Genomic DNA, 24,683 nt, shown 5'->3' with positions numbered 1-24,683 from the left:
AGCGTAGAAGACATCTCAAAACGACTTTTTTTTTATTATCGTTCAATTCATGCAGCACTAATTTATCCAACTTTTTTTTACTTCCCCATTTGCTTTAAATAGCGAACGAATATTGAGTGGTCGACCTCGAGTTAGACAGCAACTTCTCGCGTGATTTTGCGAGGATCGGCTTCAATTAAGGCTTTCAAATGTTCGTTATCAACTGCAGTTGGCCGACCGAGGCAATCTTCATCTTCGAGACTCGTTACCATTGCGAAATTTCTTGAACCACCGTTGTGCCACACGTTCGTTTTGGTTCCTGGGCCAAACGCAACATTGATATCCCGAGCTGTCTCGGCCGCTTTTCGGCTTAGTTTGAAGAACAAGAAATCGTGCGGATTTGAATTTTATCCATGCTGCCGAAAAGCCTGCAAAAAATAAATGAAGAGATTGAGAACGGTAACGAATAATACGATTCGATAGAGCTAAAAATGCGCTTCAAAATGATATATAACATGGCTATATATATAATGAATTAATTCAGAAAACTATATTATAAATCTCACCTGTCTGTTTAAATGTATGTATGTATGTATGTATGTATGTATGTATGCATGCATGCCTAAAACTTTCGACAGAGGCGACGGATTTTCACGATATCGGTATCACCTTGAAGTCCGACCCTTCGGACAACAAATATCGAAAAATTATCTAAAAACATTAATTCCTTCATCCTCAACTGGGCACTTTTCTACAGGGAGGGGTCTCTTTTTTCGCCTATATTTTCGAAAGTCATCCTCTCTTTTCGATTGACTAGCCTTAATTTAAACTTAGGTCACTTCCGATTTGCCGATTGGCGCAACAGCAAAGACGTCACGCTTTTTTCACGTTCTTTTCCTCCTTCGCAGTACGGGTTCGAGCCTGCCTGCCTACTACCACTTTTTCTTTTTGCTCAACACACACCTTCACACACCCGGGCAACGCCGGGCACCCAGGTTTGCCATATATAAAAGTAACATTTGGGAGAAAACGATATTGTTTTTGCACCAAGCTAATAACTCTACTGAAGTAAAATAAACTTTTAGGCCCATAACTTCAGTTGTGTAAACACAGTTTTAACTATATGATTTGAAATATTTTCGCTTATTAAACGGTTCAAATGTGTCTATGTATTAAGATGTTACATAAATTCAAACTTGACCATTTTTTTTCAGGCGCCTTATATGGGAAAGTAATATGCAACTAATTGCGGAACATAATCGAAAAGCCGACCTCGGCCTCTACACCTACAGACTGGGAATTAATGAGTATGCAGATCTGGTAAGCAATTTTGACTAATATCTATAAGACTGGGCAACGACTTTTTTACTTTTTGAATATTCTCCAGATTTCTCCAACCAATTTAGAGTATTTTTACACTGCTGAATCAAGAAATGGCATCCGTTTCTCCCCATTAGGTCAGGTTTTTGTACTAAGTTAAATATAACGAAAGAGCATATAAAAAAATAACAATATAGTTAGAGTCCAAGATCTGAATTTTCACTTTTCATGCAAAACAGCTCCTCCAGCATATTAAAATTTCGATACATTTTTTACAAATCCATTTCGCTATGCTGAAACAAATTGTTAGTATTATGTCAATATCGTCTCTTTTCGTGCATAGACTCTTAAAAAAAGGTAGAATTGTTTGCTTTGCTAGAAAAAATCTAACATGACAAGATAAAGCTGCAAGAAAAAAAAAAGTTCATAGAAGACTGTTTTTGTTTCGGCAGCCATCTTTGTTCATATTGTAAAGCGAGACAGGGTTTATTTAACATTTGAATTAAATCGTTTTGAAATTTGTTAAAAATTCTGAAAATAAATTACTTATTATTATTATTATTATTATTATTATTAGTCTAAATTAGATTATATCTAAAATTGCATACATCGGTTGAAAATACGAAACTAATTCTTTACGTTTTTTTCCTATACAGTTAGATATTTTGGTAACTTACCAATATTAATAACACACACACACACACACACACACACACACACACACACACATATATATATATATATATATATATATATATATATAAATTCGTTTCTCTTTTGTATGTATTGATATTCATATTAAAAACCCTTTTTCTATTTATTTAAAAAGAAAAGAAAATTTTCTTATATATGGGTCGTAGAATTGCATTCACTAGCAAAAGATCTAGATAATTTTCATATTCTTTTAAACATTCATTTTAATTAATTCCTTATTAGTTTTTTCGTTTTTTTTATGGAATGATCATCTTTAGTCAACTATTACGTGTAATGATATTCATGCAGATATTCTACATGATTTATACTTGCATAATATTTGAGTAAAAAGTGTGCAGTAAACACAAAATTGTTTCCATATGTATTTTTGCTTATCTATCTATCTATCTATCTATCTATAAAAATGAACGTGTTTGTGTGTGTGTCTGTGTGTGTGTCTGTGTACATTTCCCTACGCAATAACTCTGCCAATTTTTAGTCTACAGACTCGACATTTGATATACATGGTACTGAGATTTGGGAAAATCGATGTGATCGGTTTTGGGCCAGAAATTTGGCGATTGAGAACTCTACCAAACTCCTCCGACAATTTTGGGTCTACACACTTGAAATTTTAGATATAGGTTCCTTGGACATGGGTCTAACTTAATAACTTGATTTGAGCCCAAAACAATATATTTCAAGGGGTCATAATAGGGGTCAAAGTTTTAAAGAAATTGACCTCTGTGGTCTCTTCATAATTACTCAGACAATTTCTGGTCTAAATATTTGAAATTTTACATAAAGGGTATTCAGAGATAGGGCAAGCTTTTTCATCAGTTTGGGTCGAAAATTTTTAGTTACCAATATATAAATGTATGTATGTATGTCTGTTTGCATGTCTGCCTTAAACTTTCAAGAGAGGCAACGGATTTTACCAAGATCAGTATCGTTTTAAAGTTCGACCTTTCATACGACAAATATCGAAAAATTGGCTAAAAACATTAATATCTTCCCCTTCAACTATGCACTTTTCTACGGGGGGGGGGTCACTTTTTTCGCCGATATTTTTGAAAGTTATCTTCTCCTTTAGATTGTCTAGCCTTAATTTTAAAAAATGTCGCTTCCGGTTTGGTGGTGGTCGCAACAGCATAAACGTTAGGTTTTACCCCGTTCTTTTCCTCCTTTGCGGTACGGGTTCGAACCTGCCTTCCTACTACCACTTTTTTTTTTTTTGCTCAACATACACATCCACAAACCCGGGCAACGCCGGGCTGAAATGCTAGTATATATATAAACATAATTGTGTATCAAATAAATCAATATACTTTAATTAAGCTTATAGATACTCAAGTAGCAATTATTTCATATCCAAGGGGACAAATCTCTACAAACTTAACTAGTTTCTATTTTTTTCTAAAGCGTATATGCACGAAAAGAGACGGTATTGACAGGACCGTTTATTTTATACATAACGAAACGGAACAGTAAAAAAAAAAAAGACCAAGTTTTTTTTTTTTGCATGAAAAATGAAAATTTGGATTTTGGAATGTAACTATACGGTTATTCTTATTTTTTATATACCCTGTTGTTGTATTTAACATACGTCTCTAAAAATAAAAAAGATTGGTATACACCAAGAGTGGCATATAATTGCAAAAACATTTTATCAAAACAACGCACACACACACACACACACACACACACACACATATATATATATATATATATATATATATATATATATATATATATATATATATATATGTGTGTGTGTGTGTGTGTGTGTGTGTGTGTGTGTGTGTGTGTGTCTAGGCGTACCCAATATATATTACACTAGCCTGAGTTTCCAGCGTTGCCCGGGTGTTTGTAGGTGCGTGTTGAGCAAAAAAAAAAAAAAGTTGTAATAGGCAGGCAGACTCGAACCCGTGACGCGTGGCGGAAAAGAAAGTGGAGGTGCGTGTAAGGGTGTTGTTGGGCAAAAAAAGGAAAATTGCGAGTGCAAAAAAAAAAAAATGGCAGTAGATAGGCAGGCTCGGACCCGTATCGCGAAGGAGAAAAAGAAAGTAAAAAAAAAAAGAAAAACGTGACGCGTTAGCTGTTGCGCCCATCGCCAAACCGAAATATATATATATAAGGCAAAATATTTGTTTGTGTGTATGTGTTTGTATTTCTCGCAAAAACTTTCGACAGAGGCGACGGATTTATATTTATAAGCTCGACCATTCGGACGCGAAAATTCGGCTAAAAACATTAATTCCTTCACCCTCAACGGGACACTTTTCTACAAGGAGGGGTAGCAAAAACTCATTCCTTCATGACAATTTAGCCATACACGCATGCGCAAAAAAGGGTTTTGTTGAATTAGTTTAAATATAAAAAAACCCGACCCTATTTTACTGTTGTGGTCATGGCTCAGTCGGTTTAGTCACAGCGTCGGTATCTTAATATCGCACGTTCGAGCCGAGATGTAAGAATTTTTATTTCGTTTTTTAAAGTTTTAATATTTAAACAGGGTTATTTATGCCATTTTTCGTTCGTTTTTTATTTTTTCATCACGTTCGCTGTTTTTTCTGTTTTTTTTTTTTTGTTTTTGTTTTTCTGGTGTCTTTAAGAAGTTTTAACATCGTTTTTTTTTTAATAATATATAAACAAGGTTATTACTTCGCTTATTCTTTATTTTCCATTTTGTTTTGATTTACCCCACCCACACACACGCACCGCCAAACTAGGAGTAAATAAAAGACAAAGGTGTTAGTAAAGAAATACATCCGTTAGAAAATCCTGTTTGTAGAAAATTATTCATATACGAAGAATGTGTACAGTACACAGGTGTTGAAGTCAGGGCCAGGTATGTATATATATATGTATGTATGTATGTATGTAAATATGTATGTATGTATGTATGTATGTATGTATGTATGTGCATGCGTGTCTTATATAAAGTCTACGTGTGCGCTGCTGTATTAGTCATGTTGGGTCCGTGGAGTTTCTTGTCGAACCCTAGGACCGAACGACCCGGGAGGTTTGGTTTTGCACCAGGAGAGAAGATTTGAGATTGAAAGAAATGTCGCGGAACAATTCAGCTTGGGTCTCCTGGCAAGAGAAAAATAAAGAGTCCAGTTGGCCTTGCCTTATTATCAACTCCCATATGATCTCTGATTGGGTAAACCAAAAGGGAAATAGAATGTTTGTCACCAATCAGCATTGAGTTTAGAAGTGAATAGATTCAAAATCATAATGGCGTTTCGTTATTGTCGAATTCCTGTCGCATGTGGTAGTGCTATTAATAAAACATTTCCATACAAAAGTTGATGAACTCCGAGTGCGGCATTTTCAACAGTTTCTTCTAGTTGATTTCACAAGTAAATTTCTTGTAATATTCTTCAGTTTTCCTTTTATTAACATATTAGCAGGGGGAGGGGGCGATGCCGGCTCATAAAAAATTGTGACAAAGGGGGCGGGGTGGGGATGGCTGTCTGGCAGAAGTAAAAACGGGACTTGGGTGCCATCAGGCAACGGTGAAATCGAAAGCAAAATTTTGTAAGCAAAAAATAAAAGCAAAAAAAAAAAAAAAAGAAGAAGACACATGCCGGGTGCTAACTCGCACAATTTAGTAAGCAATCGCGTTTATCGATGGGCCCACGAAGATAAATGTTATACCGTCGCAAATTTAGCTATTTAAAACGGAAGAAAATAACGACGGTCAGCGCATGCACGGTTTGCAAACTGCTAAAGCAGGGTTTTTATCTGAACCCCTTCGAACAAAACGACATTTCTACACGAAATAATCGGCGATTTTTTTTCTCCAATTTTTTAATATTTTGTGTCCGAGTAATCGCTCTTTTTTACGCTGCCACGTTGGTATCTGTACAGTGTACAATGCCGATGACAAAAGATTTAGCCAACATACATACACACAGACATACGTGCGACGGAGGGTTGGTTTCCCGATCGTAAAAACCGCTTTTAATTTAAAAAAAATTGTGACAACGGAAACAGGGGGCTATCCTTTTATGGATACTTGGCGTTGCCCGGGGGTGGGAGATGAAGTTGGGTTTGGACACAGCTGCTAACTTAAAAATAAAATAAAACTGGATAAAACAGGTAAATGTAATTAGGCAAAAAAACAGAAGTACGTTAAAACCAATTTAAGCGAATTCAGTCTAGAAAGATTTCTCGTTACGGTGTGTTGCAACGAAACCAAAGTGAAAATAATTCAGTTTTCAAAAAGTAGGATTTGCTAAGCGAAATATCTGCTATAAAAATGATTAGTTAAAAGTAAAAACAAAATCACATTACGTAATCCTTGAAATAAGAAAAATGTTATGGCAGATAAAAATCTTTTAACCCTGTTAAAATGTTCAAACTTTCTTTTAAAACCACTAATAAAAAAAAAATCAAAAACAACCATGTTTAAAAAAAAGACCACCATTACGTGTATTCAAAGGTGAGAACTAAAGCTTACGATACAACCTCCTAATTCACTGCCTTACACCTGAGAGCGAAATAACGTTGAAAATTCTTTTATTTAAAGCAATTCAAAAAATAATGCTTGACGCGCATGCGCAGTTTCCGAAGTTGTTTAGAAAGGCATGACTTTTCCGATCCTTCCTTGGTTTAAACGTTTATTTCTATACGAAACAATTGACTGTTATTTTTTTTTTCTAATTCTAACATATTATTCGACCGAGGCATCGCTCTTTTAGATGGTACCGGTCTCGATCCGATTCGATACGGCTGAGAAAAGATATATAAACGGTGAGATATTAACACACACACACACACACACACACACACACACACACACACACACACACACACACACACACACACATTTTGCTCTTTGTATAATAGATGAAATAAATGTTATTTTTATCTTGTTAAATATATGCGTTTCTTTTTTTAAGGATCACGCTGAATTTTCAATGTTAAAGAGCGGTATCCCACCCCATGCCATGGAATTAAACAGCTCAACAATTATGTCAAAATCTGTGAATGTCAGCGACCTTCCAAAGGAAGTTGATTGGAGGAAAAAAGGTTACGTCACTGAAGTTAAAAATCAGGCAAGTCTTTTCTTCTTTTAATATAGTTTATAAAACGTATTTCGTAATTCCTAAATACTATACCAACAAAAGAAAAGAACCTACATTTTGTTCCAATCTTGAGTGCCCTTTTTGGGGAGCTGGACTTTCAACATGCAAAAGAGTCCTTGTGTCTAACTGCCCTCGTGGGGAGGCAAGTAAATAGGAACAGCTTTTTACTTTCAACTAGTGGTGACCAAACATGGTATGCTATACGTCGAAGAAGAGTTTTTATAAACTCCACCACGTGGAATATTGAGCGTCTTCTAACTCGGACGTTCCTTAACAACTCGTCTTCCTATATATATATATATATATATATATATATATATATATATATATATATATATATATAACTTTATATTATATATATATATATATATATATATATATATATATATATATATATATATGTATGTAAAAGAGATTTAGAAGGCTGTCACAATGCGAGGAATGAATTATAGTCGCTGTTGGTAAGAGGAGACGAGAACAAGTGGCGATTTACAAATCAATAAGTACATAAATATATATATATGTTTTATTATTATTATTTTTTTTTAATATATATATTTATTCAGTTGTATGGTAAAATGTCTTACTTGTTTTCATGCGACGTGTTCCATAATAATTTCGGAAAAATTTTCCCTTTTCAAATGGTGTGCGTAACAGGTCGATTCAAAGCATGCTGGATGAAGGGCCGGAAGTTGTGTAGCTATGTCAGGCCTCGGGCCAAATGTGAGTAGGGGATGTATGTATGGTATGATTAGGTGATTAACATGTTTATAAATTTGCTAAGTGAAGCGTATATCTCTACTAGTATATAAAAGGAACTTTGTGTGTCTGTGTGTGTTAGTTATTTCCTATGATTATATTTGGAATAATATATATATATATATATATATATATATATATATATATATATATATATATATATATATATATATATATATATGGGTAGGGATGTAAGAAAATAGTGGAAACACCTTGGAGCAGTGATTTTCTGATGGCAGACCTCCCATAAAACCTAACCTTCTGAAAACTTCGGCAAACAGGTTTTGTTGAAACGGGATTATCCAGATAATTATTAAGCGCGACTATAATTTTAGGTTTCGTGGTTTTGTACTCTTTCTTCATAATCCCTACAAGGTCTCTACAATCTCTTTCAGACAGGTTCGATTATCTACATAATTTTGTTTAGAGGAAGCACTTTTTTTTTCATAGTCTGTTATGACATTCGATTAAGTTCCTCTCCATACGGCCACCATGTCAGCCCCTTTCGTATTAATAGAACTTCTAGTCATCAACAATCTGCTCTGTTTGGAATTCTGTTAGTTTTGTCATTTTATTTTTTTTTCTTACTAATATGCACTGTCTAAAAAAATCAATTTTTAACCAATTAAAAACAAAAAAATGAAACCAGCATTTTCGTAATGCTTTCAATCTTTATAAGTGTTTTAAAATTGATGTAAATTCACAGCATGTTTCAATTATTTTTTCCAACAAAATGGCTTCATTATATATAAAACATATGAGCCAGAAAGTAGGACTACTATCAACGCAATTTGTGTAGGTTCAATTCCCGGCTAAGTTAAGGTACTAGTCTAGCCGAACTGATGATCTGCGATAAAACTAAACAGTACGGTATTCGAATGGCTATATGTATATCTAAAATATAAAGCTGAATGTGTGTGTGTGTGTAGTCACTAATAGGCTCCTATATGGTTAGCTACTTTTTTGGCCTAGATCAAAGTGTAGTATCTGTTCTTCAGATGCGGCACTTCTATTTCTCGTTCTCTTTCAGTGGAGGAGAAATCCTTCACGACTGAGACAATTTTTATTTTTGTACCTTTTCTCCAGGTTAAAAAACGACCCTGGTGTCTAACTGTCCCGTGGGGAGGCATTGTAAATAGGTACTTTATAAAACTGATTACATATAATGATAGAAGATGTATCGAGACACAGGAATGGGTATGTATGATCTGGCAGAACGGTGTTTCATTAAAATTGTGGGGTCTGCGTTCGCGCCTTGTCCACAAAGTATGGAAATAAAAAATTTAAAAATTAAAAAAAAAAACGTTTACAAGTGTTTTTGATATAGATGTACATAAGAATACTTTGATAAGTATGTTTTGACTTAAATAGAGATGGTATAATAAAATTGTGGGGTCTGTGTTTGCGCCTGGCCTCCATAGAATGGAAATAGGCACAAACTTTAATAAAGACTTTTCATATCTATCTGCGTAAGTATACTTTGATAATTATGTTTCAGTTTGAAGAAATATGGTATAATAAAATTATGGGATGTTCGTTCGCACCTGACCTCCATAGAATGGAAATATTTCACAAAGTTTAACAAGTTTTTTTTTAAATATAGATCCACAGAATATTGTGATAAGTGTTTCAGTGTGAACAGGTATGGTATAATAAATCATGGGGTTTATCTATTTTATTTTTACTTTCATCATATTTTGCTTTGGTTTTGATACCCCTAAATTCGAAGCTATCTCTTTATAGCCATTCCTTTTCATAAGCTATCATACTTTCATAAATCAGAGTCCATTTTCTGTAGGCTGTTTTTGAACCCAGTCAACGACGGGCAATTCTGCTAATATATATACTAGACTACCCGTGACCCGTTGGGTCAGTATGTCATATTAGCTATGGAATTAATGTATGAGCGTAACACTTGTGACGTAAAGAAAATAGTTTTTTGTGACATAGGAGAAACATTTCTATGAAAGTATATTAAAATGAAAAAAGAATATAGATAGATTTCTATGAGTCGTTTTGTTTATAATTGTTTAATCTCGAAAAAAAAACTTGCAGCCATTGAATTATAAGTGGTTTGTCATACTTACAGGTAAATGTGCACTGAACAGATACCATAATACTTAAAGTTAAATTCAAATTTTGAAATATCTATTAATTTAAATGTGGGAAAAAAATTGGCTCGCTGAAAACGCACACAGTAAAACAATAAATTGTAAAATAGTAGATTTATTTGTAAGAAAATTGCGTTAAAATAACTTAAACGTAATACGGAAATGAACGATGTAACAAAAAATGCAGAAAGTATTAACAATTGTTTATTTGGATAATTTAAAACGAAAAAAAAAAATTAGGTCGCTGAAACGTACACAGTAAAAAAAAAAAAAAATACGTCAACAGGTCAAAGTTGATTTTTTGTGAGAAAATTGCGACAGTATAGTTGTAATACAGAATAGTTGCAAAACATCCCCTAAGGGGTCAGTATGTTATATTAGCTATGGAATTAATGTATGAGCATGACACTTGTGACGTAAAGAAAGTAGTTTTTTGTGACATAACAGAAACATTTCTATGAAAGTATATTAAAATGAAAAAAAAAATATAGATAGATTTCTATGAATCATTCTGTTTAGAGTAGTAGGAGGGAAAATACATGTCAACCATTAGTAGTAATAGTAGGATGAGGAAGAGGAGGCGTAGTAGTAGTTATAAGAGGAGAAGTAATAGTAGTAGCAAGAAGAGGAGGCATAGTAGTAGTAGTAGTAGTAGTAGTAGGAATAGGAGGATATTGCGCTATCAAACAACCAAGAACGATAGTTTTAGTATTATATATATATATATATATATATATATATATGTGTGTGTGTGTGTGTGTGTGTGTTTGTGTGTATATATATATGCGTGTGTGTATGTTTGTGTGTATATATATATATGCGTGTGTGTATGTATGTGTATATATATATATAATTTTAATTAGCAATCAGTGTGATAATTTTATTCACAAACTTTATTAATTCCTACAGTTCTGAATTTTTGAGATGGATTATAATTGTTTACATCATTTAGATTAATCGGACAATTGTTCTCATCTGCATGACGTTTCGGTTGATGCAACCTCCGACCTTCTTCAGGTGTAGAAGTCGCCATTTTTGACAAAGGAGAAAAGGGAGTTAACTCTACACTCCAAGGTTTCGTATTTTTGGATTTATGATAGTAAATTTACAAAAAATATAAAGTCAATAAAATTATCTGGCAAAACGCTAGGGGAAATAATTTTGAAATTATTTATGATTAAAATTTGATTAAAGCAAGTCATTATATGATAATTCTTAAAAAAAAAAAAGATTACATCTCGTTAAAAAATTCATTAAAAAAACGGACAAGAGACACGCACGTGATTTAACATTATATTTCACCAACACCCTCTTTTATTTGTAAATGTAGGTTTCTAAAAACTTACAATTTGTTAATGGATTTGATTAAAATTTTAATCAGAAATATATATAATTAACAAGTATAAAACATTCATATGTTTTCACACACACACACACACACACACACACACACACACACACACACACACACACACACACATATATATATATATAAAACATATCTATATTATTACATATATTTGACCAAGATGGGCATAAAGACAGTGTCATACCGTCCATATAGTCCAGAACTTATTCCCTGTGACTTTTGGTTATTCTCTAAGCTCAATTAATATAGAAAAAACACATGTATATAAACTTGAACTACTACTACTACTACTACTACTACTACTACTACTACTACTAATAATAATAATAATAATAATAATGATAATAATAATGATAATAATAATAATAATCATGAACTTAAATGTATGTGCATTTAGTGTTGAGACGATTAATCGAAATCGGAATCGCGAATCGGAACTTTTTAGGGTATCGGAATCGGAAAAATGTGCGCGTATTTTACGATGTCAAACACGATTCTTTTAATTATCATTTTTTATTTGATTTTGTTAAAACAAAATCTTCTACTGTTGGTAGTAATAATGAAATAATAAATATTTATTGATTTTGAACTTCCAGTAAAGCTCTCCGCCCACCACCACCACCACGTTTTTTTTTTGTTTTTTTTTACGTTTGAGAAAATATATGCACGTGTAGCATGTGTTTCTACGGTATCGCGGGGGGCACTAACAATTTTATGGTTTGCATTTTTTGGATTCATCAGACTACTATTCCCATCTTGAGTGTCATTTACACAACGTTTCGATCGATGTAACCTCCCATCTTCTTCAGGTGTATCTTTAACTAATATGTAATCCGTATGACATCAGGACATTATTCAGAAGCAATCCAGCTCTATAGAAACAGCTTTTGTGAGTCAAGCATCCTACAGAAAAATCATGACCAAGATTTGTGTATATGAAATCCTATGTAAATGTGGAAAACTATACAAAGGTGAGACATGGCGTCCACGAAAAGTACGGTAAGAAGAACATCGAAAAACCTCAATGCGTGGAGAGATTGAAAAACCGGATATGACTGATCATATCTGGAGGGAAAAGGGAAACCATCAATCATGATAGGACGAAGTAAAAATTATAGAAAAGAACAGTGGCAAGTAAGATGATACAAAGAAGCAGCACATATGCTGCGAGACACTCGATTTCTAAGTGGATATAGTATAGAATTGAACACGATATGGAAAACGTTAATTATAAGTAATTTGGCCTTCGGGACACGATCAAAGTGTAGTATCTGTTCTTCAGATGCTGCACTTCAATTTTTTGTTCTCTGTCAGTGAAGGAGAAATTCTTCACGACTGAGACAATTTTTATTTTTGTTCCTTTTTTTCCACGTTAAAAAACAACCCTGGTGTCTAACTCTGTCCCGTGGGGAGGCATTGTAAATCGGAATAAGAAAACAACAGTAATATAGTAACAGTAATAATAATAACAACAAAATAACAATAACAAAATAACAGTAATAACAGTAACAGTTAGATATTATTAAGAAAAGAAATACTCATTATATAGGTTAACATGAATCGTATGAAAGAGCTGAGCTTTTCAAGTAGACCGAGTGATTCACTCGGTGAAGGATCGTCTCGTGCGTCCCGGAAGCTATGGGGACGTTTATGGTCAGAATGTAAGAAAACCTAGCAAGGTATATTGTAATTCCGATAGTCACGGGGATTTGAAGATTAAGAATAAAAATAAACAAAAAACCTAAAGTGAATATAACTAGAAGTTATTGTGGTGTTCCTTCTTATGCAAGTAACATGTTTCCAGCGTCTCCAACACAATGACCAATCGCCGGAGAACGGGAAGAATTGAAATTGTAAAGAGGTTAGTAGTCCGTTAAAAACAACCATGTTTTGATATTCGTCGCGTTTATATTGAACTGCCTATTTGAATGTTTATATTGAACTGCCTATTTGAATGTTTATATTGAACTGCCTATTTGAATGTTTGTCTTGAACTGCCGATTTGAATGTTTATATTGAACTGTCTATTTGAATGTTTATATTGAACTGCCTATTTGAATGCTTATATTGAACTGCCTATTTGAATGTTTATATTGAACTGCCTATTTGAATGTTTGTCTTGAACTGCCGATTTGAATGTTTATATTGAACTGTCTATTTGAATGTTTATATTGAACTGCCTATTTGAATGTTTATATTAAACTGCCTATTTGAATGCTTATATTGAACTGTCTATTTGAATGTTTATATTGAACTGCCTATTTAAATATTTATATTGAACTGCCTATTTGAACGTTTATCTTGAACTGCCTATTTGAATGTTTATATTGAACTGCTTATTTGAATGTTTATATTGAACTGCTTATTTGAATGTTTATATTGAACTGCCTATTTGAACGTTTATCTTGAACTGCCTATTTGAATGTTTATATTGAACTGCTTATTTGAATGTTTATATTGAACTGCCTATTCAAATATTTATATAGAACTGCCTATTTAAATATTTATATTGAACTGCCTATTTGAATATTTATATTGAACTGCCTATTTGAATGTTTATATTAAACTGCCTATTTGAATGTTTATATTGAACTGCTTATTTGAATGTTTATATTGAACTGCCTATTTAAATATTCATATTGAACTGCCTATTTAAATATTTATATAGAACTGCCTATTTAAATATTTATATTGAACTGCCTATTTAAATGTTTATATTGAACTGCCTATTTGAATGTTTATATTGAACTGCCTATTTGAATGTTTATATTGAACTGCTTATTTGAATGTTTATATTAAACTGCCTATTTAAATATTTATATTGAACTGCCTATTTAAATGTTTATATTGAACTGCCTATTTAAATGTTTATATTGAACTGCCTATTTGAATGTTTATATTAAACTGCCTATTTGAATGTTTATATTGAACTGCTTATTTGAATGTTTATATTGAACTGCCTATTTGAATGTTTATATTGAACTGCCTATTTAAATATTTATATTGAACTGCCTATTTGAATGTTTATATTGAACTGCCTATTTAAATATTCATATTGAACTGCCTATTTAAATATTTATATTGAACTGTCTATTTGAATGTTTATATTGAACTGCCTATTTGAACGTTTATCTTGAACTGCCTATTTGAATGTTTATATTAAACTGCTTATTTGAATGTTTATATTGAACTGCTTATTTGAATGTTTATATTGAACTACTTATTTGAATGTTTATATTGAACTGCCTATGTTACACGAATGACCCGGTCTAAGCCGGGTTAACATGCTAGTATATATATATATATATATATATATATATATATATATATGTATATATATATGTGTGTGTGTGTGTGTGTGCGTGTGTGTGTGTATAGGTGTTTATACATATATGTATGTTCATGAATTAAAATGTGGCACGCGTCTGCGGATGAAATGTCAGAAATTGACAAGCTAAACGGGAATTGTTTCAATATATCTGGAGGGAAAAGGGAAACCATCAATCATGATAGGACGAAGTAAAAATTATAGAAAAGAACAGTGGAAAGTAAGATGATACAAAGAAGCAGCACATATGCTGCGAGACACTCGATTTCTAAGTGGATATAGTATAGAATTGAACACGATATGGAAAACGTTAATTATAAGTAATAGATAATATATACAGTAATAAGAAAATAACGTTAATATATATATATATATATATATATATATATATATATATATATATATATATATATATATATATATATTATACAGTAATAATTAGTAATTAATAGTCATATTTACAACTAGAAATAAAAAAAAGGTTTAAGCATCCTACAATTCATACTATAATTGTCCACAAGTTGTTAGAGCATTTATAAAATCAATTGTAAAAAATGATATTTTTCTGAAGGTTAAAGGTTCAATCCTCAGTAGAGGCGATCGAAAAATACAATTGCAAATTACCTAGGACCTCTATCCAGTCATGGTTGGTGGAACAAAAGCATACTACCCCGTAGAAGTAAATAAAGTGCTCCGTTCCAAATTCTGTCCAAATTCCCAAGTTCGACAGAAACATTCTCAAGTTCGCGACCGAAACGTTGCGTAAATGACACTCAAGATGAGAATAATAGTCTGATGAATCCAAATAATACGAATAACCAATCCTTATCTAAAAAATTTAGAAACGTAATTTTATAGTTAAATTTTTAGATATTTAATCAGTAATCGTTTCATCACTGCATATAAAATCTACGTAAATATATAAACGATAAAAACTAAACAGTAAATGGTCTATGGCATCCTAGCGTAATGGATTAAGACGCTGGACTGAAATACGTAAGGTCCAGGGTTCGAGTCCTAATAACAGTTAAGCTACGCTGAAGAGGGGTAGGACCACGAAACACGCATGTACGTAGATTACTTAAAAAAAAAATTATTTGTTTACGTCCAAAATAAAAATGGGCAATTTCTAAACAAAAAAACATCCGATCTTAAAGGTGGAGACGCTAACCTCAATATCGTTTAAAAATCAACAACAACAACAATATATATATATATATATATATATATATATATATATATATATATATATATATCAGTGGTGACTCTAGCCTATTATTGCTTGTCGTGCCGCCCCCCCGTGCCCTTTGTCAACTTTAGTTCCCAATCCGTGGTCCGTGGACCCAAATAAGTAATCATAGTTGCTATTGCGTGATTCTACGAAGGTTTATTGGATTGACGGGTTTCTTAGTATTAATATAAAATGACTTAAAACCTGTATTTTTCGTAGATTTCTATGATTCAAAATTCACGAAAAAAAAAAAATTCCTCCAAAAAACAAATTCACTCTTATTCAAACCCTGTTCTTTATTAATTAATGAAACAATAACTTCATCACTGATATTTATTTACAATCTGATATACACGCGGGGTTATGTTTACACAGAACTATTCGTGCTACTACATATTGCAACAGTAGTAGTAATCGTTCTTCATGTGTTTATGCGTATGTATGTGTCTAGAGATCCCTCTCTCCCCCCTCTCTCTCTCGGTCCCTCATCCTCTTCCTAAAACAGACATCAGCAGGCTCAATCGTGCTAAATATTTTAGGCACTATAAGTGGGCTTCACTTTGCGGGTGATTACAGAAAAATCTGGATTTCTCTAACATTATGATTATTACGAGTAAAGGTTTGGCTTGGCACGAATTACGGACGTTCAACGTCATAGCCGCTGTTATGGAGTTTTCAATGAATCTGGCGGTGGCCGGACAAAGACAACCCGTTCAAAACAGCATCCTTGTATTATTCCCAGATATATTTATGAATTTTTTGCTACTTAGTTATCGAAACTTGAATAGATATGTAATTTAATTTGAGATCAGACTAAGTATGTTTGCTTGAAATTAATGGATGATTTTTAATCCATTTTGAATAACATTAACCGAATTATTGGTCGTGCCGGGCACGAGTGGCACTAGTCCCATCTCCGCCCCTGATATATATATATATATATATATATATATATATATATATATATGTGTGTGTGTGTGTGTGTGTGTGTGTGTGTGTGTGTGTGTGTGTGTGTGTAAGAATGGTTTGTATAATTCTATCAATTAATTTTGAACATTCTTTCTTCTACTGATTATATATTGTAGAAGGATTGTGGCGGCTGTTGGGCTTTTTCAGCCACCGGGTCATTGGAAGGTCAGCATTTCAAAAAAACAGGCGTCTTGTTGTCTTTATCGGAACAAGAAATCCTCGACTGTTGCTGTAAGTAAAAGTTTTCCTTTTTATTCACTAATCTCTGTATAAAGTTTTCTATGCGTATAATCTTATACATTTATATGTACGGGATTCACTCCTAAACTCATAAATTAATCATTATAAATATTGAAGCACAGCTGCCAGGCGTAATAGGGGTTGTAAGGTGGGCTATATTTAGTTTATTTTAGCTTTATGCAAAGTAAATAAAAAGAAACTACAATCCCTACTTGAATTTTCAGATATCTTTAATCTTTGTGAAATTTTAAGGGTCTTAAGGGTCATTTCAAGCTTACATCGAATGTAATCAATAGTTATTAAACACGAATTCATTATAATAAAAACATATTCCTGTCTGATTAATATATACAACAGGTACACTATTTCACAAATAGATTTTCATACAGAAAACCGTTTCTTATATATTTCTCTCTCTCTCTCTCTCTCTCTCTCTCTCTATATATATATATATATATATATATATATATATATATATATATATATATATATATATATACAGAAATGTTTATGAGGAGTAATTTTCTAATCCAGAAAAAGCAAATTCCAAAACCAAATATAAATATATACATTGCGTATCAAATTATTAACGTGTTTACATTTTTTTTTTTAATATTTAAGGAACGAGTGAATAAAAATCCATGAAACTTTGAGAATGTGCTTACGATAATATTCAGATACTCCATTCAGAAAATAAAAGTATTTAAAGCAGTATTAGCGAAACTATGGCAGGTGACAGGAATCGCCGTTGATTTCAGTGTGTCAAGTTATTAACGAGGTTGAGAAAAAACACAATATACATCCATAACTTGTTTATTGAAATGATATTCAAACATTACATAAACTAGGAAAAATCATTAGAACACAATAACTACATGGCAATTTCTAAGTTGACATAATTATGCGATCCTTTTTTATGAATGACTTGTAAAAACGTTGGTCCACAGAATTAGTCAAATTTGTGATTTCGTCAACGGTTATTCTTCGAGATACCTCTTGGGGAGCATCCCACAACTCATCTTTGCTCTTAAACTGACGTCCATTTGCATTGAGGCGTCGCTTTATGATACTCCAAAGGTTCTCAGTTGGGTTCAAATTTGGTGAATTTGCAAGCCACTCATCTTCCGTCGCCCAGCGAACCCCAGTTGTTGCAAATACTCTTTGCTTTTGTTTGCTGTATGCGATGGAGCATTATCCTGCATAAAAATAATAGTTTTTCCGAACGTCAACCTTTGCTTCTTCAGCCATGGTTCAAAGTGCTCCTTCAGAAAACCTATGTAAGTTTTTGACGTCATTTTTACGCCTTCTGGCACTCTCCATGTGCAAACTAACGTACCTCCAATAATCCCAGCCGAAATCATTATCCCACCACTACCTTGTTGGTGCCTGAAACACTGATGGCGATGTCGGCCATCTTGAACCCATTCCTTGCTCCAGCTAGTTGGGCTATCAAGAATGACACGCACTTCATCCGTGAACAAAACTTTGGAAAAATCCGTTTTCATGTTGTTCTCTCCCCATTTCTATCAGTTTTGTATGTGATGTTGTTTTAATGGAGGCTTTGTCACGACTTAACAGACTTTGTCACTTATTTCAGAAGGCGGCATCGAGTCCTTTTTTTTTGAGACATTCTTTAATCCGGTTTGGTCAAAGACTTCTCGAATTGTTTGCCCAGAGTTCTTAACAACTTCACGTTTAATTTGGAGTAGAAAACTGCGTGAATTTACCTTTATCAGCTCTCTTACGTACCTTTGTAGGATCATTGACAAAGTTCTTCACAGTTTGATGGTATCTTCCTATCATTTTCGATATTTCGAGGGCAGTTTTAACTTTTCCTAGCTGTTCTGTAATAGGGCTCTTTTTAGAACTAATCAATCCATCTTTACGACCAATTTTATTGACGAAACAAATTGCCTTGTTAATAATTTGACACATCTTAAATACCGTGGATTCAGCAATTACAATGGCAAGTTGTTTACATTGCGCGGAACAGTACGAAAATTTCACAGTACACGAACCTCAGTATGGCCAATGTTTCCGAAGCTTTTGATACTGGTTAAATAAATGTAATCTCGTTAATAATTTTACACGCAGTGTAGTTATCTATATCTTAATCCCAACCAAATGAAAAAGCTCAATACATTCACTGAGGGTAGTAAAGCTTAGGATAAATAATAATAAGAACAAAGTTGTAAAGTAGAATTTTACAAAAAGTTTTTATTATTCGGCAGGATACTCCAAAGTTGGGTGCTCCTTAATCCGTGGACTTTCAAAGAATGCTATTTCTTCTCATCAGAGGGAAATTTTTTTTTACCGAAATAATCAGAAATTCACGTTAAAAGTATTAACATTTCTATGTATTTGATGGTTGTTGAATAGGTTTAAACTTTAAGTTTTATGATTTGTAGTCACAAAACTTAAACAAAAACATAATACGTAAAACAATTCGTGTGGACAGTTCATTCAGAGTTCAATGTTACAATAAAACAATAAAAATAACCAACCGTATAAAAAGAAGTCCGGTGTAATGGAGGTTAAAATTTGCAGGTAAATGAAGCAGCCGATGTTCGCCTCAATGGTTGAAAGATGAAAAACAAAGCGTCAGAAGTAAAAGTTCAAAGAATTTGAATAAAGCAAAAAAAACAAAAAAAACAAAAAAAAAAACGCTTCCATTTTTGGCTGGGTTGAAAGTTGAGAGTGATTAGTGAAAAGAAAAAAAATTAGAAAAAGATGAAGAAAAAAAAGAAAAAAAAAAGAAAAGGAAGAAAACGTAGGGTTAAAATGTGGACCACGCGTTGTCATGGCAATAATTGTCAAACGACTAGAAATGAAGCGGACAGATAGAATTTGACATCTGGGGTCGTTATGAGGGTTAGCTAATCTTAGAAGAAAAGAGATGGAACTCTAGGTGTTAGTAAGCAAAAATTAGAGATTAAAGTGTTATTGGTAATAGTAGAAATGCTAGCAATTTTAAATTAATAGTAAAAATACTACTACTACTACTACTACTACTACTACTACTACTACTACTACTACTACTACTACTAATAATAATAATAATAATAATAATGATAGCAATAATAATAATAATAATAATAATAATAATAATAATTATGATGATAAAAAGCGTAATGGAAAAATGAAGGAGCACTCAGCTTTGGAGTATTCCGTAAAATTCTACTTTACAAGTCTGTTCGTATATATATATATATATATATATATATATATATATATATATATATATATATATATATATATATATATATATATATAATATGCGTGAATTTCTCGAGAGCTCTTTTGGCTATCATCATCATCTCTTCGGGAAAAACTCGATAGCAAGCAAAACAATATTATTGGCGAAATTAAAGAGCACTAAGAAGAACTCGGATGTGCCAAGAATTAAGGAAAAAACGATAAAAAAAAGAAAAAAAAAAACGATTCAAAGAAAGATTTTAATCTGTATATACGGCGTTTTTTTTTAAATCGTATTTTTTGTTCTTAATTTTTGGCACATCCGATTTTAATTTTTGGCACAACCGAAACCCCTTAGTTCTTTTTAACCATTACGTTAACCAGATCACTTAGATAAATACTTTTACAGTTTTAACAAAAGGGCTACAATAATATCGCGGAGTCCCCAGTCACGCTGAATGTCTACAGAATGCGCAGCAGTAATCAATTACATATGAAAGATGTTGCTGTGGAATTTCCACAGGTCCCAATAGTATTATTTAAATGAGGTTATATGCAAATCAGGCGAAAGGTGAAAATCGTTTGTAAAAATTCAGATATCTTTGATTTTTTTGTGAAATTTGTGGAATAGGCATTAGATACCAATTAATAAATATTCTCCGAATTTAACTTTCTTTGAGGTATTTTAAGGGGGGGGGGTTAAAGGGAATAATATGGCCACAACCTCTCATTTGAAAATCCATATATTTCAAATTTGCATTTGATTAAAAATATTAAAAAAATATTAATTAAATTAAAAATAAGTAATACTATCTCTCTCTAAAAGAAAGCCACAATATTGCCTGATCTACTCGATGACCGCTGTACAACGGGAGGAAGCTTCTCATGCAATAATTTGGCCCACAATACATATATATGTATATATGTATACTATATTGTCCCGTGGAGAAATTACAGTTGATAAAACTCCTAAAATGCACTTGTGGTGTGAGGTTGTATAAGGGTGTTAACTTTACTCAAAATCGGATGTTTCTTTTTTAATCTATCCTTTCGATTATCGATATTTATCAGAGGCATTCCGATACAAAACATATCCCAGACACATCAAATATCGAACCGGACACACCCACAAAGTGCCTTATATATATATATGTATATATATATATATATATATATATATATATATATATATATATATATATATATATATTAGCAGGCCGTAAAATACGCTTAAATATAATATTTTATTAATGCAGATTTTGTATTTATTATTATCTTATATTGGACCCAATATATAGTAATGATTTAAAAAGTTTAAAATAAATAACTCGTGCGTCACCACAGAGAATCGAAACCAAAACGTTTAGCTCATGATTTACTTTTTCCTTTGACGTTAATGTCTCAGCTATGAAGACATGTTTGCTGCAGAGCTACAAATTAAAACATAAACCAATAGTTATTACATTACGCATGCATATTGGTAATGCTGTCGTTCGACCGTCATCTGACAAATTCCTTCTTTTTTATTGTCACACTTTAGCGCCGATTTTCCTCGGCTAAAATCAAAATATAATGTTTCGCATGGGTTCGAATACCCTATATATTAAGTTTCATTCTGTAGACCAATAACTGACCGAGAGGTTTCAATTCCTTTACCCTCAACTCGGCACTTTTCTGCAGGGAAGGGTCGCCTTTTTTCGCTGATATTTTCGAAAGTCATCCCTCTTTTCGATTGACTAGTCTTAATTTAAACCTTCGCCAATTTCTGGTTTAGTGATGGACGCAACGGCAAATACGTCACGATGTATTTTCACGTTCTTTTCCTCCTTTTCGATTCCACCGATGGCGCGAATACTGGTTCGAGCCTGCCTGCCTACTACCACTTTTTTTTGCTCAACACACACTTCCAAACACCCGGACAACACCAGACCCCCAGGCTAGTCTAATATATAAAAGGCAAAATGGGCGCAAGCGTTTGTGTGTATGTCCACGAAAGGCTTTTGGCGTCGAGGTTCTAATGTCGGTTAGGTTCCGTGAGAAGTTTTCTTATACTTCTTAGATCGTAATATCTCAGATTCGCAAACGCATATTGTCTCTATCTGTTTTTTGATCAAGTTTTAAAAAATTCCCACCATCCCGTCGTGTCGGTGTTTGTATGTCTTTTTCGTATTTGAACGCAAATGCCTGGCCGTCGAGCCGCGTCATCTTTGGTCAATGTAGAGGAAACCTTTTATACTGAGACAATTACTATTTATTTGGATACTGCCACAGTGCCCTCTTTTTTATGGGGGGGGAGACTGCTTTTTGGGCTCATCAGTTAGACATATCCGAACCGGGGGTTCGGAGTCCAAGCTTCTGCATGCGAGGCAAGCACTCTGCCCACTGAGCAAACTCTCCGCACACAAGAAATTCTGTTACTAATTGCTCGCTAGGTTAGCATTGCTGGATGGCATCGTCCTGGCGAGTTGAAAATTCTTATTTGTGAGACATCGGCTTGGAGTTATTAGCTGGTTGGATGACCACGTCCCTTGTCGAGACGAAGTAGGTTCATTTCACAGTTGGATTTCGCCGCGGTTTGCTTGATCTGTATTAGTTAATAGAATTTCTTGTGTGAGTGGTGTTTGCTCAGTTGGCAGAGTACTTGCCTCGCATGCAAAATGCTCAGGTTTCGAATCCTGGGTTCGGATATGTCTAACTAATGAGCGCGAATGAAGGCGAAATTCGAGTCTTGGACTTTCGGTTTGTTGGCTGTCATGGCTCTTGTAGGCTGCAGCGTTATTTGACTGTGGAAATAATTCTATAATCTCTCACATTTTGAAAATTATATATATGGATATATGGTCGATGTGCTGAAAATGAATATGAACGTAAAAAAGGGCCATTTTTTCAGGTTATTTAATGCCGAATCCAATGATTTTGAAGAAAATTTTTTAAAAAGAATATATTTGTTTTGTTTTTGTTTTTTTTTCAAGTCGGTTTCTATTTAACCCATAGTTGGGACCCTAACAGGTACTACCACTTGGGGTCAGAGTGGACCTGGGAGCAATGGCAATTAAAGAGTGGCTCCACACTCCCCAAAGCCCACAAGATAAGGCCTCACCATCATATATAGTTTAAGGTCATATCCAGGACCTGCTCTGTATAGCCTTCATTTATTTCCTCAAAGATTTTTAATTCACAATCGAATAACAAATGTTGACATGTTTTGTAGGTGCTTCTCTGAGTGCGTTAGCTTCTTAAAAACACGTGAGCTTGTGTCTAATCTTGTGACAAGGAGATAAATAATATAAAGGTAAAATATTGTCAAAACATTGATTAATTCAGCTGTAGCATAACACTCCATCTACAAGTGATAATATTTAAACGCAAATAAATGAATATGACTTCACTCAACATTCCTTTATTTGTTTACATGGATATATTGTTCCCGTTTTCTGTTTTTTAGCTGATGACGGTTGCTCCGGCGGATTGATGACCGAGGCTTTTGAGTGTATTCGCACCATCGGTGGAATCGAGAAGGAGAGAAGCTACAACTTTGTAGGCATCGTGAGTCTCTCGTAACTTTGTTTTTATCCAACCAAATCCAGGTCGGCACCCCCCCCTCACACACATACAAACGCATGTACACGTGCACACATGTTATCTAGCAAAGGAATATCAGGGGACTCCTAGATTCGTACGTTACCGCTAATGATTCTAACTCATAATCTTTTCCTTCTTTAATTGCCTGCTTCTCAATGTCCACGCCTAACTAGTGATCTAGCCGGACAATGGACAATCATGCAACTGTAGTGAAAGTTGGGCGACATTAACTTTTCTTTATTAACAAACGCAACACAAAAGGGTCATATTCACTTTTTAGCTGAAAGGCAAGGATGTGTGTAGAGAAGCAAAGAGACGGAGATACATTATAAACGCATATCTTACGGATTCTAAGTCGTTAGAGCGTCTTATAAACACATCTCTTCGCTACGATCTTCTAGCCAGAATCTCAGAACATCAGATTTTCGAAGCAATCGTCTGACGTCACTTCCGTTTAACTCGCTTCCCGTGCATAGCCGATTTGCTCGAAAATTAATTGCTTGAATCTTGATGACGTCCCCTTGTCCATAATACATCCTGTTTATATCTACTCCCAATATTTTTAAGTCACATACACACAAATATATATCATCCAAATTGTTTAAAAATACAAGTGTCAATGAAATATTTGCACACATGTATAATATTGTTAGATATCATTGTATAAATCATTGTCGACGGTGTCTCTCTAATTGGTCTGATGGAGGGAGCTACTGATTATTGCTTCGATCCCAACTTTCGGATGAGCGCTGGTATAAAAAATTACTAAACAATGCTAAAAATAAATAAAAAATAATCTCCATATATAATA

General features: G+C 33.4%; 1 protein-coding gene across 2 annotated transcripts in view; it reads left to right on the top strand.

The window, feature by feature from the left end:
- LOC145280091 (cathepsin L-like peptidase) overlaps positions 1 to 24,683 on the top strand; it is a 66,172-nt gene that overhangs the window by 23,280 nt on the left and 18,209 nt on the right. For both annotated transcript variants that reach the window (XM_080131815.1, XM_080131816.1), the window contains exons 3-6: positions 1,194 to 1,299; positions 6,903 to 7,058; positions 16,972 to 17,086; positions 23,736 to 23,836. In XM_080131815.1, the coding sequence (XP_079987941.1) occupies positions 1,194 to 1,299; positions 6,903 to 7,058; positions 16,972 to 17,086; positions 23,736 to 23,836 (478 nt within the window). The remainder of the gene's footprint in view (positions 1 to 1,193; positions 1,300 to 6,902; positions 7,059 to 16,971; positions 17,087 to 23,735; positions 23,837 to 24,683) is intronic.

This window comes from Euprymna scolopes, chromosome 7 (assembly GCF_053919585.1).
Source record: "Euprymna scolopes isolate OS-2025 chromosome 7, ASM5391958v1, whole genome shotgun sequence".
In the NCBI taxonomy this organism is placed as follows: domain Eukaryota; kingdom Metazoa; phylum Mollusca; class Cephalopoda; order Sepiida; family Sepiolidae; genus Euprymna; species Euprymna scolopes.
The sequence above is the reverse complement of the archived record's forward strand: the minus strand, read 5'-3'. Positions and strand labels throughout refer to the sequence as shown.